The sequence below is a fragment of the Gavia stellata genome, chromosome 20 (genome assembly GCF_030936135.1).
Source record: "Gavia stellata isolate bGavSte3 chromosome 20, bGavSte3.hap2, whole genome shotgun sequence".
In the NCBI taxonomy this organism is placed as follows: domain Eukaryota; kingdom Metazoa; phylum Chordata; class Aves; order Gaviiformes; family Gaviidae; genus Gavia; species Gavia stellata.
This window is the reverse complement of record NC_082613.1, coordinates 2620551-2633686: the sequence shown is the minus strand read 5'-3', so window position 1 is coordinate 2633686 and position 13136 is coordinate 2620551. Positions and strand designations below refer to the sequence as shown.

The 13136-nt window shown below is 54.9% G+C and overlaps 1 protein-coding gene across 1 annotated transcript; it reads left to right on the top strand.

The window, feature by feature from the left end:
* The first annotated feature begins 10015 nt into the window (after positions 1-10015).
* Positions 10016-13096, top strand: PPDPF (pancreatic progenitor cell differentiation and proliferation factor). The gene is made up of 5 exons (XM_059827303.1): positions 10016-10074; positions 11250-11339; positions 12182-12259; positions 12428-12524; positions 12741-13096. Exons 2-5 carry the CDS (start codon positions 11285-11287, stop codon positions 12850-12852), a joined length of 342 nt encoding a protein of 113 aa, XP_059683286.1. The 5' UTR covers positions 10016-10074; positions 11250-11284; the 3' UTR covers positions 12853-13096.
* The last annotated feature ends 40 nt before the right edge of the window (positions 13097-13136 follow it).

Here is a 13136-nt window from a genome sequence, read left to right as displayed (position 1 = left end):
CGGGAGGGGCCCACCTATTGACGGCGGCAGCGCAATGCAGCGACCCCCCCGCACTACGGCAATGCGGTACCGGGCGGGGGAGGAGGAGGCGCGCCGGGGGGAGGAGGAGGAGGAGGAGGAGGAGGAGGAGGGAGGGAGCAGGGCGAGGCGGGGGTGGGGGAGAGACGGGGGACGCGGCTGGGAGGGAGGGAAGGTGGAGGGATGGGAGAAACGGAGGGATGGAAGATGGAGGGATGGGAATGGAGGTGGAAGGATGGGTGATAAAGGGATGGGAGGAAGGTGGAGGGATGGGAGGAAGGTGGAGGGATGGGAGAAACGGAGGGATGGAAGATGGAGGGATGGGAAGGAGGTGGAAGGATGGGTGATAAAGGGATGGGAGGAAGGTGGAGGGATGGGAGAAACGGAGGGATGGGAGAAACGGAGGGATGGAAGATGGAGGGATGGGAGAAATGGAGAGGTGGGGGTGAGAGGGAGGGGTGGAAGATGGAGGGATGGGAAGATGGAAGGATGGAAGGCAGAGGTCGGAAGGAGACAGCAGGATGGAAGGTAGAGGGATGGGAGGAAGGTGGAGAGATAAAAGATGGAGAGATAGGAGAGATGTAGGGATGGAAGATGAAGGCACGAGAGGGAGATGGAGGGAGAGGGAGAGATTGGAGATGGAGGGTTGCAAGGGAGATGGAGGTGTGGGGAGAAGGAGAGATTGGAGATAGAGGGATGGGAGGAAGATGGAGGGATAGAGGGAGACAGAGGGGTGGGGAGAAGGAGAGATTGGAGATAGAGGGATGGGAGGAAGACAGAGGGATAGAGGGAGATGGAAGGAAGGGCTTTTTGGAAGAGAGGGGAAATGATGGAAATCCTGGTCCAGGGGGAGTGGCGTAGGTGGAGGCCAAGTGGGGCTTGGACCCCCATGGGTCACCCTTAGCACCCTGGGGATGAAGGGGCAGGGCTGGCATGGGACAGGGGCCCAGGGCCACCAAACGCCACAGCCTTTGCTCTGCCCCCAGTGGGGCCAGCGGTGCAGAAGGGCTGTTCTCCCACACGTGCGGGGAGGAGGGGGGTCCCTGCATGGCACAAGGGGGCCACCGTGTCCCTGGGCAGAGCCCCACAGGCACTGACCCACATTTCTGCCTCGGTGGAAATGCATTAGCCCAGGAGCAAACAGCAAAGAAAGGGACAGATAGAGCAAAATAGATTTCTGCACCTGCCACACCTGTGTTGGTTGCTCAAGAATCTGTGGTTCATTAACCTCATCTCACCTAACGGGAGATGGCGTTCAGGTCCTAGGAGGACAAGGAGACCATAAGTAATCTTCTTCGGTAATACCATGAAACTTTCTTTGCATAAAAAAAATAACATGTAGCGGTCAGAATATTTATACCCGTCTCAGCTGTGCAATTACAAGGCTAAAGCAAAATTTTCTGTGTCCCGAAGCCAAATATAGGTCAAAAGAAAGCTAATTTTGAATTAAGCTGTGTAATAGTCCAGGCCAATTTTATGGCCCGGGCCATCTCCCAGTGAATTTAACAGCTCAATCAGGTACTCTTACCTCCATAGTCTAAGGGTTAAAAACTTACACATCATGTAGATTAAAAAGTTACTAACCTCTCATTAACTTTTAAACGGAGACTTTATTTTTTTCTGAATGTTGTAGTTCACTGGTATTTTCTTAGAAATATGGTAGGAAAGATACCTTTTACTTTTATGCAGCACACCTTGCACAACATAAAATGCACTGAGTGACAGAAAAAATAAAAAGAAACTTCCAAGAGGAAGGCTCTAAGACAGCATTTAAAGGGATTGACCTAGGAACAGTGGCGTTACCCCGGCTCTGGATGTGCTGGGGATGGACGCCAAGTACGGTAACACATAGGAGGGATGGGTATATAAATGCCTCATTCTTCCTATCCATATTTTAGTGCCTTGCCAAGAAATAATCTCCCCTTTTTATGCAAGGGCTGTGGGCAGCCTGGGAACAGCCCTCACCAGGGCAGAGGCTGCGTTTGCTGATGAAGACTTCAGTCTTCCCGGAGATGGAGTAAATCCCAGGTCCCTCTGCCGCTTGGGCCAGGTGGGTGTGTGATGGAGCTCTCCTCAATCCGTTCCTTCTCCGGTAAAGAGAATTTGAATTTTCACCCCTTTTCCGAGGCAGGGAAAAGACAAATGGACAGTGCACTGTGCTTTACTTCTATAACAAAAACGAGGCCTGATGGGCCATCGGACTATAAATAGTATGCGACATGAGTAGGAGAGAGGGCTGTCAGACCTGGCTAATCCCAGCTCGGTTAAGCCACTTTATGCCCAGCCTCCGAGAAGCTTAAAGCCACAGCTCTGTGCCCAGGTCCGGCCAGTGCCCAGAGAAAAGGGTTTCGCTGAACACATGCGGTCCCTGTGGACCATCAAGCTTGATTGTCAGGCCCGAGTGGAACTGTTTTCCCTCCTGGAAAATATTGGCAATCTGTCCTTAAATGTTCAGCTATGTAAAATAAAAGAGACCTGAGCAGGCAAAATCTGGGGGTGGATGAAGTTTAGCGCCTCATCTCCATCCATCTGGCTTCAGATTCAGGTCCCAGCTGAAACAATTCCCATACATCCTATCTAGGCTTGATTCCCCCACGCCAAAGACCATCACCAAATGATTTGGGATCACTCAAGAGAACAGAGACCCCCTCAAAGGGAAGGGCAGGCTGCACACGTGCATGGCGGGTGCCTATTACCCCGTCCTCATCACCTCAACCCCATCCAGCCCCACAGCCCCTGGTGAGGATCTGATGCTTTAATCTCTGCTGAAATACCCGTTTGCCCAGACATAATAATTGAGGCTATTTTTTTTCCAAAGAGGCCCCGCACAGTGTGACTGGGAGAGTGAATAATCCGCAGTGCCGGTAATTTGTATGTATCTGGGATGCGAACACCCCAGGCTGCCTGCCTGAATTTGCCTTCACGCTGGGGGTGTTTCTTCCCGTGAGTAACGCGTTCAGCTAACGGAGCGCTTGTGTTTTTGTCTCTATAAAATGCATCAGATCTCCTCTGAAGGTGGGGGTTTGGGCAGAGCAGAAGACAGCCATGGGGGATGCCTGCCCTCATGTTGCCCCAGAAGCCCTGCTCTCGCCAAGGAAAAGTCAGGGCTGGCCACAGGAGCATCTATAAAGCGCTATTTTCTTCCTTCTTCTCATGCAAACCAATAGAGATATTAAATGGAAGAAATGCATGGCCTCATGCTGGCCTCATGCAACAGCCATTGGAAAAGCAGATCCGAGTGTGTAGGGCAGTAGCTGTCTTCCAAAGGGCAGCTTTATGGAAGGGGTGAACGCTGTTAGGTTTCCTTCTTCCCACGGCCAGGGTTTCAGCTCCTTCCACACCAGCTTTGGAGGCTTTGCAGAGGCTTTGCACACAGATGTTTCAGCAGTTACCATCTGCTGGAAGCGGTCAAGCTCAAAACACCAGGACATCGGCCATCCTCTCCTTGTCTATACAACACGCCATGGCAATCCCAAATGTCAAAGCTGGTGCACGTAAAACAGACATTCCCTTTTCAGTTAAACCCAGTTAAGATGGGATGGGATTCCCTGCTGCATCTCCCAGAGGTTTCTAGAGCATGTTTACATGGGGTTGGCTTTGAGGTCACCCTTTCCAGACCCCCATGTCAACGTGTGTCGTGTCTCTCTCTGCATGTTTGCCTGGGAGCACTCGCAGCCCAAGGCACCAAACAGGAGAAGATTTCATGAAACTTAATGTGAGCAGGTTTCTCAGCTCATGCTTATGCTGTAGACCTGGAGAGGGGAGATGAAGACAGAAATGACGGGACAGAAAGGCAGGGGAAAAAGGAGGAGGGGAGTATTTTGAGGTCCTGCACTCAGCACATGCTGCTGATACCTTTAAATTGGAGCCAGAGATTTAAAAATAAACTTTGGTGGTGATAACAAGATGCCCGAGCCCTCTGATCACCCAGCCAGCTGGGAACGGTGTCCGGTGTTATCCCTGATGGGACAGCAGCATGCCTTGTGCAGGGCAGGCTGCACCAGGCTGCACCCAAGGACCCACCATCGTGCTCACACTGCTGGGACCGGCTCCCCGGGGTTTCGGTGTAGCCATCGGGTGCCCAAGGCGATCTGATGGAGCAATGCTGAAGGGACAATGCTTAAAGGCCTTTAAAACTGTCCCCATCCATCCTGGGTGAGGGCGGTAGCACGTGGCTCCAGGCGTGCCATGGGGATGCTCCTCCAGAAACCCCCTTTCCACCAAATGGCTGAGTTATGGGGTTGAGACCGGGAAATCCCTCCACCCTACAGCAGCCATGCCCCATCACCAGTGTTTGTAGGTATTCACACCGAAAACTCAGCTCTGTTGCGGAAAGCCTCCAAAGCCATGGGTGCCCAGGCAGTTCCCACGTTGGCTCCTGGTGCCCACATTCCCCTGGCAGCACAGCCGAACAGCTTCCCATTTTAAACATTTTTTAATAATGGCTGGAAATGGTGCATTCATGGGGTGAAATTCCTCCTCTGGTGGTAACTCAATGGCCTTAATAACTCCCCATCCTTTATTAAAATACCACATACAAGCAGCGGATGTTGCTAAGGCTTAGCATTTAGACTGGAAGCAATGCAGAGCTGTCCCCAGGGTGCAAGGCGCCGGGGCCATCGGGGCAGCGTGGGGAGCGGGGGAAGATTGGGCCACCCCCGGCTGCATTACCTGACCACGTCAGTGGCACCTTAAGCTGTGAAGCCCGTTGCAACGATGCAGGGAAGCAAAATCTCTGTGTGTGGCGTAAATCCCCAACGAGCTGGCAGCCCAGGGACCCATGCACAACCTTTCTCCCTCCAGCTGGCCACGGCGGGTGCAGGTACAGAGATCACCCTGGCAGGCTGGGCTGATTTTTAATCCCTTTCCTTAAGAAACCACAACACACACATACCCTGTGCCTCTATGTCCCCAGCAAGCAGCTTGCAGGCTCTTGGCCCAAATTCAGCCAGGTTGAGAGAGAGGTGGTGGTCTCAGAGATAAAATTATCAGAAACTCATCCCTCTGGGATGCAGGTCCTCCAGCACCCTCCAGCACTGCTCCCTTGTCCCACCTCTCTGAGCTCAGCAGCACCCCAGGGGTTATAAGACGCCCTTGGGTGCACATCCCCAGGTCAAACGCAGCAGCTCCTCACCTAAACTCGGATTCCCTCTGAAGATTTTAACTCCTGCCTTGCTCTTCACCTTCCCCACTGTCAGTTTAATATTGCTGCTCTATTTCTTCCTGCTCTCCACGATGCTGCTGGCAGCAAGGAGGCTGTGGCGGCTAAAACTGCTCAGTCCAAGCCACTGTCTGTCCAAGAAGCAGCCAGGACAGACATTTCCATGCTCTGAAATCTTTTTTAACACCAGGAGAGGAGAAAAACATCACTTCAAACACGTATCTGTAGGGATACCCCGACATTTCTGACGCCTGGATGTAGCACCTGCGGGGGCTGCGAGAAGCTGATCCTGTAGATCTCCCCACGTGCCCAGGAGGGGACAGACCCTGATCTGGCTCAAGCCCAAGTGAGATAAGACACCTCTGCCCCGTGGTTTAATGCTGTTTGCAGGATGCTAGGTTGCTCCTGGACCACACTGTTTTTGCAGCACAGGAGTCTGGTGCCATATCAAGCTACAACAGATTGATGTGTTTGTTTTGGCAGCCGTGCACATCTCCGCGTTAGGAAAAGCCTGCATTAATCCTGGGAACGGCTTTTCTTATTAAACCATGGCCAATGAGCAAAAAGAGCCCTGGCTGCTCCTATCTTCTGATAGCTTTAGTCGAAGGGCTGTTAATGGAGATACCTGGCTAACAGCACAAGCTTTGGATGCATCCAGAGGGAGAAATAAGGATCAGGGAACTTAATGAGAAAATTTGTTGCTGAACCAACCCCCATCAAAGCCCAAGGATTTATACTAGCGAGGAATTTGTTTGCGTATGTTTTGAATTCACTAAATGGCAGTGAAATCTCCCCCCATCCCATGAAGGAGATGCTGGTCTAAGAGTTTTCTGTAGAGGCGGATCCTGCTCAGCATCGCTGCTGGTTTCTGCAAGAAGATTTTCCAGTTTTCCCAGAGGAACAGATGGGCCGAAAGTCAGGAACTCGTGGGACCAAGTCCACCTAAAGCCTCTGGATTACAGCAAGCAGCGGCAGTCTCTCTTCACTGCCTTTTCCAAATTGGAGACATCCCTTTTGCATAGGCAAATCAGGCAATTTGTGACTTTCTACCTAATTCTCTCCGCAATGCGCATCTTTGCAGATCAGACTCAGAATTTTGGGGAGCTCTGCTGCCAATTCCCCAAGCTTTTTGGGAAATCAGCCCTGGCTGCCTGCACCCCTCGGCACAAACTGCAGGGGGACAGCAGAGCTGCTCCCATCACCGCGGGGACAGGGGTGCATGCCCTGATCTGACTTTGGGGGTCACTTGGGTCACTTTGCTGCATATATCCCAGAAGGCAGAGCACAATTTCCAGCTGACAGGTAAAATAAGCTGCTCAAGCATTGTGCTTAAGGAAAGTCATCCCTGGCATTTCCAGGACGTCCCCTTTTCCGATTTAAACACGTGCAGGCAGAGGAAGATGCCCAGGCATCTGTGTCGGGCCACGACACGGCCGTGGCTTTGGTTTTGCAGCCACGCTTGCCCTGACCTCAGCGTGGCTGCAAAGGTCCTGGGCAGAGAGGAGAGGATGGCCCCAATGTAGTGTCTGGGGTGAACATTTTGGCTATTTTTTTATCCGTAGGTGGCAGCAGCTGCCTGCGCTGGGCGGGCGCTGCCCGAATCCCAAACCTGGCACTGAGCAACACAGCCGGGAAAACGCTGTGCAGGAGGAGGAGGAGGGCAGAGCCCAAGCACAGGTCGTGCCTCCGCAGCGAGAGGTCCTCAACAGAGGGAGAATTAAGCAAAACCCTCAGCGGTGCAGGATCAGGCCCCGTAGCACTATAAGAGAACTCAAGTCTGCATTTCTGCTGTGCCGGGAGTGAGCCCTGCTGCCTTCCCCGGGAGGAAAATTGGTGCGTGCTCCGGTGCAGGGTGGTGGGGAAGGGGCTGCTGGGCGACTTTCTCCCCATTGACCAAATTCCTGAAGCCACTGGGATGTCACATCCCCAGAGGGAATCTGGCAGCAGCATTAAGCCTCGTTGGCTGGGCATTGGGGTGCCCCGTCGTCCCCCAGCACTAGCTAACACCCCTCTGTGATGTCCCGTGAGTGCTGGCGGTGTCCAGCGGCAGCGGCTCCTTCAGCTCCGCAGCCTGTGCTGGCTTCCAGATGTTTCTGCCAAGTACATAATGTGACACGAAAGGCGATTTCCCAACGGCACGCACAACCAGCAGATAACAAAGCCAGTTGCCAGCTGTAACATGGAGCCCAGAGACTCGGATTTAAAAAAAAAAAAAGGAAAACACGGAAACCTTGCTCAAAAGCGAACTGTAAGGAGAGGTGCAGTCAACTCGGGGCTCTAATTAGAGGGAAATCGAAGAGAAAATCTATCCAAATCTTGTCATCTGCTTGCTTTTAAAACCACTGATTCTTGATCAATACAAATGAAATTTATCTTCCTCTCCTCAACACACCCAGGACAGGCTTTGTCCTGGGAAACCAGCCTGGATGCTCCATCAATCCCCCCGCCTCGGCTGCTCTGTCTGGCGGGCGCTGCTCCCGCTGCATCGTTAAGGCGAAGTGGATCTGGCTTTGGGATGAAGAGCAGAGTGAGACCCGTTTTGTCAGAGGCTGTAATTCATCCGTGCGGGGAGACTGGTCTCCCCGAACCAGCGAAGCCCCGATTCATCCCCCATTGCTACGGGTGCAGCATCGCACCCCCGGTGCTATCTGCTTAATGAGCTGATCCGTTAAAAAGCAGCCCCAAACGTGGGTGTAAGTGGTGTCGTCGCACAAAGGGATTAGGAATTGTTTGTACATCTCTGCTCTATCATTAATTAAAGCAATTAGCCCACTCAGGCTCGGTGGGGTACAAAGCTGTCCTGTACCAGCTGGGAAGAATATACTCCGTTATAGAATATATTCTCTATATCAATATACTTTTACTGCTCTGTAGAATATTAGAGGGACTTAGGGTGCAGGGATACACCTCTCTGGAAGGATTTGAGGAGGAACCTGAGAAATTACACCAGCTTCACTAAAAAAAAGTGATTTTTCAGGTCTGAAGCACCCAGTTTTTAGCCTTTCTATCTTTCCCTTTCCCCAGAAAAATCTTCCAAGCCTGTGCCCTAGAGCTCCCCGTGCTTTGCTGGCAGGGCTGGGAGCAAATGCTCCCTGCAGGGCTGGCCTGGGGGGCCCAGGGACCCCGAAATCAAACCATTGATCAAAGAGGATCACGAGGCACAAAAGCGAAGCCTAATGCTGGGCATGAAAACAAACACGTGTTGCTTAAACTGCTCGTTGGTATTTACATATTCAAAGTCCATCACAGCCTTTAGCCAATTACTTCCTGGGAAAGAGCTGAGTCAGTATCATCAATGGGGAAACTGAGGCACAGCTGGAGCAACTTGGTCCCGAGCTGGATCATGCACGCTCTTGTGTTGGTCCTTAAACCTCTGGGGTAGACTTTGAAAATAAACAAGTTATTTACAGCCTTGTGGTGCCAAGTCTTTCCCCGAAGCTGTCCCTGCAGATTTCCTGGGATCGTGCATACGGGCTGTGCACGGGGGAAGGCACCCGTCCCAGCGGCGGTGGCAGGAGTATTGCCTCAGTGCCATGGGCCAGGCGGGGCGATCTGGGGACGCGGGTCACCCGGAGTGTCCCCATGTCGGGGGGTCTTGCCCCGCTGAGAAACACAGCCCCAAGGGCAGCCCGGGCCTTTTGCAGCCCCATGATCTGCGCGGGGAGATCGATGTCCCCCTGGAGCAACCCAGCGCTGCCTCTCCTGGGAGCTGGCTGCCCGCCCCCGCTGCTTAACGAGTAACTCCGGCTTAATAACAAAAATCACAGACTGGGGGAGGAATGTACCCCATTGCATGAAGAGCTTGTGCAAGAAGCCCCCCCAGGCTGGGAAATGGGCTCCCTCCTGCCTCCAAACCCTGAAATGGCTAAAGCATCACCCCCCAAAAACGCCGTTGCCCGCAGCTGCACCCAAACTGCAAGATTTTATTGCAAACCCTCGGGGTGCCGGACCGCAGCACTCTGCTCTGAAGTATTACTGGATTTGGGAGAGAGAATAAATGACTAACACTTTAGCTACAGCAAATATCAAACCGCCTTTGTGGAGATACCGCGAGGCTCTTGCTTCTCTCCAGAGAGCTGGTTTGACACTTCAAAGTGGATTCACTTTTCTCAACCCCATTTCCATTCCACGCAGAAAGCAATTTTCTGTAAGGTTTCTGTTTTCCTCTCATGTAGATACGGCGTTGCCTTGGCTCGCCAGGACCCGTACCCTGCGATACCGGTGCTTTCTGTAACACCATCTGTACAGTACGATATTGGTACCCAGATACGGAGGAGATGTATTTCGGTGTGGGTTGTACTTAGACCTTGCTGCAGGCTTTTTCCTCTAAAATAAAGCCTTCTCCCCCAAAACTGATACAGCCCAGCCAGCTCAGAATCCCTTAAAATCCATATTTATTTATTTATTCATTTATACTCTAATTTTAAAGGTGGCATTGGGCTGTATCACCTGGAATTTTTAAATCTCCTCGCTCCAAATTTGAAGTATTATTTCAGTATTATTCGCAGGGTTTGTCTGGCAGTGCAAGCGACTCCCGAGAAGGGCCCCCCCGTCCCCCCACCCCGGGTAACGCTGCACCCCGCAGACGAGCGCGGCCGCCCCGCCGGTGCTCGGCGCTGCGCACAGGCTGCCCGCGCAGGCCCCGCCCCTGGCGGGGAAGCGGCGTGCCCGGCCGCGCCCCCCATCCCGATTGGCGGCGCGCCCCGCGGGGGCGTGGCCCGCGGGGCTATAACGGCGGGGCGGGGGGCGGAGCCGGCAGCGCCGCGGCTCAGGCCGTGCGGTGCGGAGCCGACGCGGTCGCTGCGTTCCCCGGGCGGCGCCGCCGCCGAGCGGCCCCCCTCCCTCCCCCGCGGCCCTAGTGCCCGCCCGCCGGACCCCGCCGTCGCCCAGTCCAGGTGCGCCGCGACCGGGAGTGCAGCCCCGGCGGGGGGGAAACGGGGCGGCCCGTAGCAATTTGGTGGGGGGGGAGGTGGTGGTTTGGAAAGGGTCAGCCGCAAGCGTGCAACGAGTCCCTTTGGGGGGAAACTTCTGGGAGACGGCTCCGTGCCTCAGTTTCCCCACTAAGGATTGCTGTATTAACGGGGATGTGAGTGCGTGGAGGACATTCTGCAGCAGGACACCCAACAAGTGGCTGCATCATTAGACCAGGGAAAGCCTCATCGGGAGCTAGGGAGGAGCTGGACGTCGGGGGGTGGTGGGGGTCCCGGGGGGCTGCGTGCCTCCCCTGTGCCGGGCTCACAGCCCGGGACGGTGCTTTTGCTGTTCCTCTGGATGGCGGTGGGGCTTGGAGTCCTCCTGCAGGCCCAGGGGACTGTGGCTTCTGCTGGTACCTTTGACCGCCTGAGCCTTTTTGGAGTTTGCTTGAACAAGAAGGGATCGGACCGGGGGTGTGGGAAGAGTCAGCATCTTAGTAGGGGGGGAGCTCTCTACCAGGAGGAGAAAAATACTTCTCCAGTTCAACTGGGTGTGCTGTGGGCCAGGGAGAGCAATTTTCTTGCCCAAGCTGGAAGCAGACCTTGCAGGAGGGGGGACGCGTTGTGAGTGACGGCGCAGGGCAGGCAGGTTTGCCCCCGGCTTGTGGGGGGCTGGGGGCACTGCTGGGGACAGGCTGGGGCTGGCACCCCTTGCAGGAAAATCCTCGGTATGCGCCCCGAGCTGAACGCTCCTTTGCTACTTACGCAATCTCTGCCTGAGATTTCATAACTCCAGCTGTCGATGCAATGAGGGTTCTGTCCAGAAGCAAAACACGGGTGCAGGGCCGCTGCTGTGCAGACTTGCCAGGCCCGTGCTCTGTGCAAGCAGTCCTTTTCGAGGGAGTTATCGTGGCTTTGCACGTAGCCCTTCGCTCTCCAGCTGTGGATTTAGACCGCGCGTAGCACTGCGAGCGCTGACCTCCGTACCCCGTGCAGTGCCGCTGTGAAGGGATGCGTGCCAAATCTCTTGGGAAAGCATGCTGGAACAGTTCAGACTCTTGCAGCTTTCTCGTGTGTGGGTGCAGGTCAGGCCCTGGCTGGGGGGGGGGGGCTGCGCTGTGGCCCCCCTGCAATGACGGCTGCCCCTTTGCTCACAGGTTTTACATCTGCACCAGAACCAAGGTCGAGAACCATGGCATCCATCCCATCCAGCGGCTCGCTCATGGCGACGCACAACTACTACAGAAGTAAGGGCGCGTGCTCGTGGCCGGGGTGGGCTCGGGGCGGTGGGCGAGCGGGCAGGGTGCTCTGCCAGGCTCGGATGTGGCTCCAGCAGGGAGGAAGCTGAGCTCGGGTGTGTGCTCTCAGCTGGAGCCCCAGGGAGAGCTGGCAGGCTCCTTGGTGGAAAAGGGTGGTGGGCAACAGCCATCCTTCCTCTTGCTTGGACCCTCCTTTGGGCCACCGCAGCCCCTGCCCAGTTGTACCGGCTGGGGATGGGTCTTGCAAACTCCTTGTTATTAAGGTTGGAGGTGAGGGGAGGTGATGGCTTCAGATGCATCTTGCCTTGTTGCTGTAGAAACGAGCTGCAAAACCAGTCTGGGCAATGGGAACTACTGGTACATATCCAGGGGAGAGACTTTCTGGTTTAATGGATTGCCTAAACCAGAGGGAATTAAAGTATTCCCCTTGAGCTGAAACTAGGAACAAGCTTGTAGCAGTTGGACTAAAACTGCATGGATTACATGCAGGAATCTGCATCCTCTTGGCCTCAAGTCATCTGCAAAGGCCTCCCAAGTGTTGCATACAGATGCAAAGCCATTAAATAATGTCCTTGGGGTTGCAGGTGTTTTCCTACAGAGGTGTTCAGGTGCTTTTCTGCTGCTGGCTCTTGGCCAGCTTGTGATCTCTCCAGTATTCCCTAACTAGTGGTGTTTATTGACCTGGCCCTAAAGCTGGGCACGTACTGGAGTGAGATAGTGATGAGACTGAGCCATGTCACCCCAGGGGTGGCCACACCAAGGCCGTTCTCTGCTTTCCATGGCATGACTGAGGGTCAGTGCTGGCTCTGACGGCCGTGATTTCTCCACAGGGCGCCTGAGCTCCACATCCAGCAATAGCTCCTGCAGCAGCTCGGAGTACTCTGGGGAAGTCATCCCCCACCCCCCGGGTAAGTCCTGCCTGTCCTGGGGCTGCGGGGGGGACTCTGCTCCCGGCCCCCCCACTGCAAATCTTACTGGAGGTGGCCCAGCCTCTGCTGTGGGATGAGATCGGGGTGCTGGCAGAGCTGCCCGGGTTGCACTGACCCGGACCTTCCCCGGCACGTGCTGTCCCCCAGGTCTGCCCAAGTCCGACCCCGGCCACTGGTGGGCCAGCTTCTTCTTCGGGAAGACGACTCACCCGGCCATGACGACCGTGTCCGAGTCCCCGGAGAGGTGAGTGCTTTCCTTGGATGAGATGATGCGGGGGAGCGCCAGCGCGGCACCCAGGGCAGTGGGGGACATCTCTGCTGCGTCACCCGAGGTGCATCCTCGCCCGATGGGTGATGTCTTCGTGCCCAGGGCACCGACTCCTTTGCTGCGGAAATAAATGCAGAGCGATAACAAAACGCCTTGGTGTCGGCCTGACCCTGTCTCTGCTCTGTCTTGCAGCTTGGGAACGCTGCGGGTGACGACAGGACCGATGGCCTGTGGCTTGGTGCCGGCCCCAGGAGCGGGACGGAGGCGCCACGCCAGCGAGCCCAGCTCCGGGCCCTCGGCATGAGCGGGTCGACGGCTGCTCCCCACGCCGGCGGGCACAGTCCCTTCCCCCCCGTAGAGTAGGCAGGCTGCTCCCAGGCAAAGGTGCTGCGTTGTAATACAAAACTGCAGCAAACCCCCGATGATTCCTACACCAGCCTTCTTCCTCTTTCTTAATGCAACTATGCCCTTTCCACGCAGACTCGGTAACGCGTTTTATTTACCTTGTACTCGTACAGTGGCAACTAATAAAGTCGAGCAGCCTTTTAAAACCCTGTGGGTTCTTCTTCATCCGGGGTGGGAGGGCAG

Coding starts and splice junctions, on each gene's coding strand:
- PPDPF (XM_059827303.1), top strand. CDS start 11,285: ATGGCATCCATCCCATCCAGCGGCTCGCTCATGGCGACGCACAACTAC. Junction 11,340..12,181: donor GACGCACAACTACTACAGAA/GTAAGGGCGCGT, acceptor ATTTCTCCACAG/GGCGCCTGAGCTCCACATCC. Junction 12,260..12,427: donor AGTCATCCCCCACCCCCCGG/GTAAGTCCTGCC, acceptor GCTGTCCCCCAG/GTCTGCCCAAGTCCGACCCC.